This window comes from Onychostruthus taczanowskii, unplaced genomic scaffold, assembly GCF_017590055.1.
Source record: "Onychostruthus taczanowskii isolate IOZ18803 unplaced genomic scaffold, ASM1759005v1 scaffold23, whole genome shotgun sequence".
NCBI classification, from domain to species: domain Eukaryota; kingdom Metazoa; phylum Chordata; class Aves; order Passeriformes; family Passeridae; genus Onychostruthus; species Onychostruthus taczanowskii.
This window is the reverse complement of record NW_024499573.1, coordinates 12,290,287-12,298,901: the sequence shown is the minus strand read 5'-3', so window position 1 is coordinate 12,298,901 and position 8,615 is coordinate 12,290,287. Positions and strand designations below refer to the sequence as shown.

General features: G+C 55.0%; 1 protein-coding gene across 1 annotated transcript; it reads right to left on the bottom strand.

Annotated features, from left to right (window-relative positions):
* Nucleotides 1-1,926: 1,926 nt before the first annotated feature.
* FEZF1 (FEZ family zinc finger 1) lies at nt 1,927-4,362 on the bottom strand. The gene is made up of 4 exons (XM_041405331.1): nt 3,565-4,362; nt 3,261-3,395; nt 2,835-2,967; nt 1,927-2,231 (listed from the first exon to the last, which is right to left on the bottom strand). The coding sequence occupies exons 1-4, from the start codon at nt 4,360-4,362 to the stop codon at nt 1,927-1,929; spliced, it is 1,371 nt and encodes a 456-aa protein (XP_041261265.1).
* Between the last annotated feature and the right edge of the window lie 4,253 nt (nt 4,363-8,615).

Genomic DNA, 8,615 nt, shown 5'->3' with positions numbered 1-8,615 from the left:
GAGAAATTTATCTGTGTGCAAGCCAGAATGACACTCTTCTAGTCCCAGGATCCGAGCAGGGCTGAAGAGAACTGTCCACAGGGCCAGATCCTCAAAGGACACTTGCCCTATCACCACAGTTCTGCAGGAGCCTCTCCTCCCCGCCCTGCTTCTAATTTACCCGGGGTCACTTGAAGGCTGTCTCAACTCCCGTTCTTCCTGCCCCTGCTGCCGCAGTCCCCTGGGAAAACTGGGAAGCGGCTCCCGGTTTCCCCAAGGTCTCCGAAGGGGAGACGCACAGATGGAGGCCCACGCCGCTGCAGCCAGCGCTTGTCAGCGGCTGTACCGAGGACCCTCCATCCAAATCCTCGGCCACCTCTCCCCTGGAGCGGGGGAAAAGCGGCTCCCCGAGGGGCTGAGCCCTGCCGGGTGCCGCAGGGTCTGCCCGCGCTGTGGATCTGACCTGTTGCTTTGCTTTTTACACGCAGAGCCGCCCGCTCAGGAGATTACCGCGGTAATCTGACACGTGTGAAAGGAGAGGGATGCGCTTCCCCCCTCCGCCGCTTCCAAAGGCTCACTCTGCTGACAGAGCCCCGGCCCCAGCTTGGGGACCACACCTGCTGGTTGCGGCACCCCCGAGGGGGCGTCCCAGGAGGGGCGGCGGGAGCGCCGCCCGCAAGGCGATGTTCCTCTCTTGGGTGTAACGCGTTAGCTACGATTGTCACCACGACGCCTCGCCCCTCGCCAAAAGCCAAAACCCTGGGAGGGCTCCAGGTGTACAAGATCTGGGCGAGACCTGGGATGTCACATCACCCGTTCTTGCAGGGTCACTCTGGGGCAGACACGCAGGCGCTCCTGACAGGTCCCCCGAGTGGGGCACATCCCCAGCGGCCGTGGGACGCGCTCCGCTTCTCCCCGTTCCGCCCCGCCTGGCCGTCCTCGGGCCCCCCGCCCGAAAAGAGCCCCCGAGCCTGGAGGGGGGCTGTGGGCACAGCCCTGAGAGGGCAGAGGGAGATGAGCGGGCCTGCCTGCCCTGCTCGGGGGGTAGCACCCATCCTCCGTGGCTGGTTCTGTTCCCCCGGGAGCGGGATAACCCCAGAGACCCCCTCCCGCCGCTCCTCAGGCGCCCACCAACGGGCGGGCTTCGCTTTCAAGGCTCGGCTTGGCAGAGTCTGCTGAGCAGCTAATAACATAACAACCCTGCTTTGATCAATTCGAACTAATTACCCCTCTTAATTAAAGTCTTTAGCGGTTGCTTCAGTGTTTTGGCAAGGGCGAGGAGTGCTTTGCCGTGCGGCAGCGCCAACGCCACGCTCCCCGCCCGCCCGTCCGCGCCGCAGCCCCCGCCGCCGCAGTCACTCCTTGGCAAAGGTTTATTTCCATCAGGTCAGCGAATTCTTTTTTTTTTTTTTTTTTTTTTTTTTTTCTCCACGTGCAAGAATCAATGCGAAATTCAAATCCGTACATAGAGAACAGTTGTGTCCATATAGATACGATATTCAGGGGGAGAGGGAGAGGAGGGAACCAAAAAGGGTAGGATAACCAGCAGAGAGGTGGAGGCAGGGCAGGATCAACACAAGGGGAATATATATACATCGAAATAATTAAAGTGGTGCAGCATTCCCGGCTCGAGTAATACAGTTTCCCAAATAAATACAGCAGAAATTGGCTTGGCGCTTTTCGGTTTTTGTTTTGTTTGGTTGTTTGTTTGTTTTGGTTTTTTTAACCATCTCTCCACCTGAGATGCAACGACAACAAATAAAAAGTAGTCTGTAAAGAACAAAGGGAAAAGTAAAAAAAAAAAAAAAAACCAAAAAACAAAACAAAACAAAAAAAAATCAGTCTCATTAACGTTAGTGGCAATATAGAGCATAATACACAAAACCGCTTAACAGGTGCATGCAAAGAGGCGGTGGGGCTCGCACCGGCTAAGCCGGCGGCCGCCCCTCACGGCTGCAGCGGCGGCGGGCCCTGCAGCAGCGCCCCGGGCGGGGCCGGCGGCTCCGGCCCCCCCAGCTCGGCGGGGGTTCGGGGCAGTCCCAGGGCGCTGTCATGCAGCTTACGGACGTGCTTCTTAAGGTCAAAGTTCCTGCAGAAACCTTTGCCGCAGGTGGGGCAGGTGAAGGGCTTCTTGTCGTTGTGGGTGTGCATGTGGAAGGTCAGATTGTACACCTGGTGAAAAGCCTTGTTGCAGATATTGCACTTGAACTGCTTCTCCCCGCTGTGAGTCAGCTTGTGGTTTTTGTAATTGCCTGGGAATGAGAAAAGAAAGGCAAATGGACCTGGATTTGAAAGACGGACAATGAAAAGACGAGAAAAATATTTTAAAAAACCACCCAAACTCTGTCCCGTCACCAGAGTTCGGCTTCAGGATTAAACGACCGCAAACCTCCCGCCTTCTCTCCGTTCTCCCCGCGGCTGTTACACTTAACAAACGACAAAGAAAAGATCGAATAAAGCAAAATCACGACAATTGCGGAAATAAAACCCCAGGGTTTAGACTTCACAGCAACACGGGAAGAAAAGTAGCTAAATCCTTGTATTTGGAGGGGGAAATAAGAGGAGAATTCGTTTGCCGAACCGCGCTGGAAGCTGCCTGTAGCGGTGAAGGGAGAACAGACCCTTCCAGCGGAACGACTGCCCCGCCGTTCCCCCGGACAGAGACCCGTGCCCGGCTTCGTGGGGCAGGACATGTGTAGGGGCTAGAGAAACTTAAAATTAGCCTAAATATCTAATAATAAAAATTGAACGTAAAATTAACTCCCCACCACCCTCCCTGTCGCAAATTGTCACGACACTTGACCTGGCTTGGGGAGGGGGAAGCCGGGGAAGAGAGAGGCGCTGGAGACTGGTACCTTTCTGGTGAAATCCTTTGCCACAAAATTCACAGACAAATGGTTTATAGCCTGCGTGTATTCGCGTGTGCGTGTTCAGGGTCGAGCTCCGGTTAAAAGCTTTGCCGCACTGGTTGCACTTGTGTGGCTTTTCCTGGAGGGGAACAAACATCAAGTCACGGCTTGTTGGCTGTCTTGAGGGTTCTGTTTAGCGGGATTTTATGAGCAGATTTGTGGCGTTCTGTGTGTTCAGCTGAAGGCTCGCAGGTGCCGGCGCGGAGCACCCCGCCGTACCCACCGCTCTTGGGGCAAACGAAATCTCCCCGCGGCTCCCGCCTGACCGCCCCCCGCGCCGCTGCTTCGGAGCGGCCGGACAAACGCCGAGCTGCCCCAAAAACGTGAGTGGAGACTCTTGGGCAGGGAGCAAGGGACAGAGGATGGGCTCACCTGGGTGTGGATGATCTTGTGCCGGCAGAGCGTGCTCGCCTGTCTGAAGCCCTTCCCGCAAACTTTGCAAACAAAGGGTCTGGCTCCCGTGTGCACCGGCATATGGCGCGTTAAGTTATAATGTGCATTAAATACCTTGAAAGAGAAAGGAGACAATAAAATAAAATAAAATTGCTATTAGAAGGCGAGAGTGCCAAGGGGGAGCCGTCTTTTAAAAATCAAGCAAGCAAGCGACAGACAGCCGGCGGGAAGACGGACAGGGACAGGAGGCTGGGGAAGGGAGGCGGGCTACGGTGCTACTTGCCTTTCCACAAACTTCACACGTGAAAACTTTGGGCTTGCTGCTCGGGGAGCCGCGGCTGAACTCCGACGTCTTATAGACGATTTTTTCAGAGAGGATCTGAGCACTTTCTTTCATGTAGTGCTGCAGCTGAGCCTGCGATAAGTCCTTGAAGGCCACCCCCGCCGGGTACTTGTCCACGGTCGGTAGCACCAGCTTGTTCCGCTCCGCCAGGTAAGCCTTGGGCTGCGGGTGCAAGGGAGAGCTGAGGAAATAAGAAGCCACCGGGTGGATGTTGACACTGGAGGACGGGTGACAGGGGCTGTCGCCTCGGTTGAAATAGCACAGGGCTCCCATGGCGTGGAAGGAGGAGTGATTGACCACTCGGGGTCTTACCAGTTTGTACTGCTGCAAGGGCAGGGCATCGCGGGGGAAATCTCCTTTCAAGCTCAGGGCACAGTTCAAGAGATCGCCGCAGCTAAAGGAGGGCGAGGAAGAAGAATCTAAGTGAGCTTTCCTGGGTTCCGCTCCAGCCACGGCTGCTTTGGGCAGGGTATCGTACGCCACCGGGACAAAGGGGATCATGCAGGGGATGGAGGAGTTGAGGTGCAGCGGATGCTTGGGGTCGCCTTTGGCCACGGAGCCATGGAGGAGCTGCGGGACGGGAATGGAGCGGGGCTCTGGAGTCCGCGCCATGATGCGCTCAATGGAGAAGGCGAGTGGCTTGGGCGTGCTGATCATGTTGCTCCTGGCAGACAGGCTTTCTCTGGACGGAGGAGTCGCTAGGATTTTGGTCGCCGTGTGGTTGCCACTATTGTCCATGGCTGAACTGCATTTGTTCTCCCGGTTTGAGCCGCTCTGTTAGACGCCTCTTTTTTTTTTTTTTTCTTTCCTTTTTTTTTTTTTTTTTTTTTTTTTCTCCCCTCTCTCTCTCACTTTCTCTGCCCCTTTTCTTGTTACTGATCTGCGAGGAGGAAGACCAGCATTGCCGCCGCCACCATCACCACAGCCTCCGCCGGCGGAACCAGCCTTCTCAGTCCAGTGGACTCATGCCAGCCCATCACAGTTTACTTTGGCGCACCAATGACTCGGGACAATCGCTACTTATTTCTATCAATAGAAAGTGTTGTGTCAATAACGCAGCCAAGATCTCGCCAATCGTTAACTTCCAAGAGGAGAAGGTAAACTAGATAATTGCTCAATTCGCTTCCAACAGTCAACAGGAAAAGTTTTTCCCCCCCAGCAAGCGGCTACTTTTCATTGGCGCCCGCGCCTCCCCCGCCCAGGGAAGGAGGTGGCCCTCCCTCCTTCTCGCCTCTCTCCCCTCTGCCTCCCTCCCTCTCTCTTTTTATTATTATTATTTGCAATCTGCTTAACCAGGCTTTAGAGGCCAAGCAAATCCGAGATCAATTTTCTTGTTTGGCTTTAAATGACATCATCTAAAATCATTGTCCAAGTGCTAAATAGGGATGTGAAACCCAATTCAAGGGCAAGCGCCAGGGTGTTTGTCAAACAAGGTGCTGCAGAAGAAGCGGCTGGAGGGGAAGCTGTTTGTTTCCTTGCCACTTTCCAGCCCGAGTTCTCTTTGTGTGTGCGTACGTGTGTGTGTCTGAGGGAGGGAGGGAAATGGCTGCTCTGCTCCTGGGACTGCTCCTGGGACTGCTCACTGCTTTAAAGAACAAGGTCAGGTGGCGGTGAGCTTTTGGAAAACACGGTAGACAAATAAGGGGGGACTTGCAACAAGCAGACGGCGAGACCAGCGCGTGGGGATGCAGGAACCTCCCGGGCCAAATGGAACGAGTGCTTGGGGGCAAAAGGATGATTCAAAACCTGGGGCAGGGGAAGAGAAGAAAAAGGAGGTAGGAAGAAGGAGTGCCTTTTAAATCCAAAGCACTATTTCTATATTTCTATATTTTTGTATATAGATACAAATGTAGCCTGCATATACATATATAAATATAGCTTCTGTGTCCTTACAGAATACACTCACTACACAAATTTTCACCAAGAAAACTTAGGGCTGACACAGATACACGAAGAAATATACAGCTCACACACTGTTTATAGATACATATGCACCTAAACAGACACAATCCCCATGTATTTCATAGAAGCTTGACGGCCCTGCTCGGGGCGGGCAGCGCCAGCGGGTGTTCGTCCTGTCAGCGAAGCGGGGCGGCTGGGGAGAGGAGAGGGGCAGCACGGGTACGGGACTTTGTGCTCCCGCCCACCCCACATCCGACCGATCGGCTCAGGACAAGGGCCAGTTCCTCCCGCCGGCCTGGGGTTCACTCGACTGGTGACTGAGAGGCAGCTACGGAAATAACAGCCAGGGGAAACCAAGGGTCCCTGTGTCCCTGCACCCCCGGGCGCGAGCGGCCAGACCGCGTCCCTCAGCGGTGGCACCCATGCAGCAGCTTCCATATCAGAGGCCCAGCACTGCCCTCCCAGAGGCAGGGGGAGAGAGGCAGGCGGTCTCGGCTTTGCTAATGGAGAGAAGCCTCCAGCGGGGCAGGGAGGCCCGACCCCCACTGCGCGGGTACCAGCCCAGGAACAGGCAAAAGGCAGGGTCTCCCCCGCAGCCGCCGGCCCAGGACAACGTCTTGCGAGGAAGTGAGAGCAGGGAAGAAGAGCTGGGGGCCCAGAGGGAAAGGGACAGAGGGATGCGGAGATGGAAGGAGGGGTGGAGGGAGGCATCCTTGCCCCCGGAGCTGTGACCTGGCGGTTGCGGCCTCAAGCCACCGCGGCTCCTTTAGAGGAGAGCGAGGCAGCGGCTGTTCCACGACGTTACCTCCGGGGCCGGGAGCTCCATGCGGGGCACGGAGGAAGAGAACGTCCTGCGGTCCCCAGGACAGACGTCGAACGACGGGCAGTGGCCCGGGCACCACTCTTTGCACACCGTGCGACCTCCGTGTCCGCCCCGTCCCTCCGTGTCCCGGAGCTCGGGCGGGCGGCAGGAGCCGGGGCTGGCCTCCGACGTGTCGGGATGGACTCAGCCGTGCGGGCAAGCGTGAGGCGGAGGAAGGACGGGATCCGCGCTGGCCGCGATGCCCCGCTCCGGCCCTGCTCCCTGTTTTCCCCTGGCCTGGGGGCCGCTGACGCGGCTGCACTGCTCGTGTGCTTCCCTCCGCAATTCCCCAAGGCAGATGGCTCGGGGCGTTAGGACCGTCATTGCTGTCCCGGATCGGGTTGCTGCAGCCGCCCGCCCTTTACCTGGAGGAAGGAAGGATCCTGGACTCGCGCGGGATCGCAGCCGGGCCCCCCAGAGCCGTGAGGGGCAGCTGTCTCGGGCTGCCCGCTTCTCCGCACTGTCGGTCTCTCGCTCTCGTACTTTGTGTCTGCCAGAGGAGAATTTCCTCCTTTCAGAGCAATTTACATTTAATTCAATCTAGGCAAATTTCCTCTTGATTGGTGCTAAAGAAGGGAATTATTGTTGAGTGGGTTTTAGAGGCTTCAAATCTCATATACTTAATATGTTAACAGCTTGTTCTTAACTGGTCTTTTTGGATTGACTTTTTGACAAGTGTTTGAAAGTAAAATATGTAGTGTCATTTGAGCAGGGTAAATATCCCAAAGCAGCAATTACAGCCCTGCCATTGCAATTATACTGGTCTACTCAATATTGAGACACGCTTTTGAAGAAGCGATAGTTTTATTATTCAGTACTTCCTTACGAATATGCCTCCCTTTCTTTCGGTACCTCTCACGATAATTTATGTAAATGCCTAATTTTTCGTAGCCATCTAAAGGCAAAATTTTTCGGGGAGGGGGGGCGGGGGGACGTCATCCTCTTCTGCCTCAGAGATGGAGCCTTGCTAGGTGTTGGTGTTGCCCGCAGTGTAGATAGAGCTACTAAAATCAACTTCGACATATACTTTTAATCCTGTCCTGAGCTTTGCCTTGCTCTCTGTCCGCATTTTTTAAAAGTTTTGCATATCTGCCGAGCCGCAAATATCCTGCACTCGTGCTGGTGCAGCGGTGTTTTTCCCGAGGCAGAGAGATTTTACCGCCTCTGAAAGTGTCAATAAGGAACCTCTCGGCCGGTTTCTATTGGGGACCACGGCGGGCTCGGGCTCCCTCCAGGCTGGCAGCATGTACCGAGTCCCAGTAGAAGGGGCCGGCGGGGGAAGGAGCCTGCCCGCCTGTCTCCCGCAGTTACAAACCGTCGGAGAAATTAGGGACAAAAGTTTTGCCTCGAGTTGATTTCGTGCTCTGCCCGGGAAAACTGCTGTTCTCTTTTTCCCCGTAATCGGCTTTGTGTTTCATTCGTTCCTAAGGTATGTTCTTGATATTGCTCACTTGCATTATTATCATAACGTATCTCTACTTGCACTCAAAATCCGAGTCACCGGCGAATTCATCTCGTCGTCAGGATTACTTCAATCCGATCCCAGAGGCGATTAGAGGGAGGTAAAATACCGCCTTAGAGCCTAATCTTTAATTTCTTCCTCCTTAATAAAATGAATAATTCCATTGCGTTTTTAAGTAAAAAATGAATTGAAAAGGATAATAACTCCGCTAACCTTCTGTTGCTTGTATTAATATTTTCCTGGGAGTATTTTACTGTAACCCTCCTGCCCGAGGGGGCTGTTCCCTCCGTGCGCCCGGAGCCGGGGACGGCAACATCCCTCCTGGTTCCGGGACGCCTCTGGGCAACCCGAGCGTGGAGGAAACCAGCTAGGTCACAAAACGTCCTTCTGGCCACGACATCAGCGGACTCGACGGCGGCTGGACAGACCCTGATAACTATTATTACTGTAGAAATAGTCGTCATTAATAGTGACTGTCGGGATTCGCTGCTAAAGCTTGGGTTTGTTCTCGCTACGCATCAGTCTAAGACGTTCCTTGCCGAGCCGCCGGATTTTTGAAGAGGTGGTTCACCCCGCCGTGCTCCCTCGGGCAGCGCCGCCCGCCCGCCCGCAGTGCCCGCCGCGGCGGAACGCGCTGGCCCTGGCTTGTTTCCATTCGGAGCTAGCCCCTGCCTGCTGCGGTGCTGGAGGGCTCGCTGTTCATTCCTACCCAGAACTTGTCGTTTACTGAATTTTGAAGGGAAGTAAAAAATATGAACGGGGGGA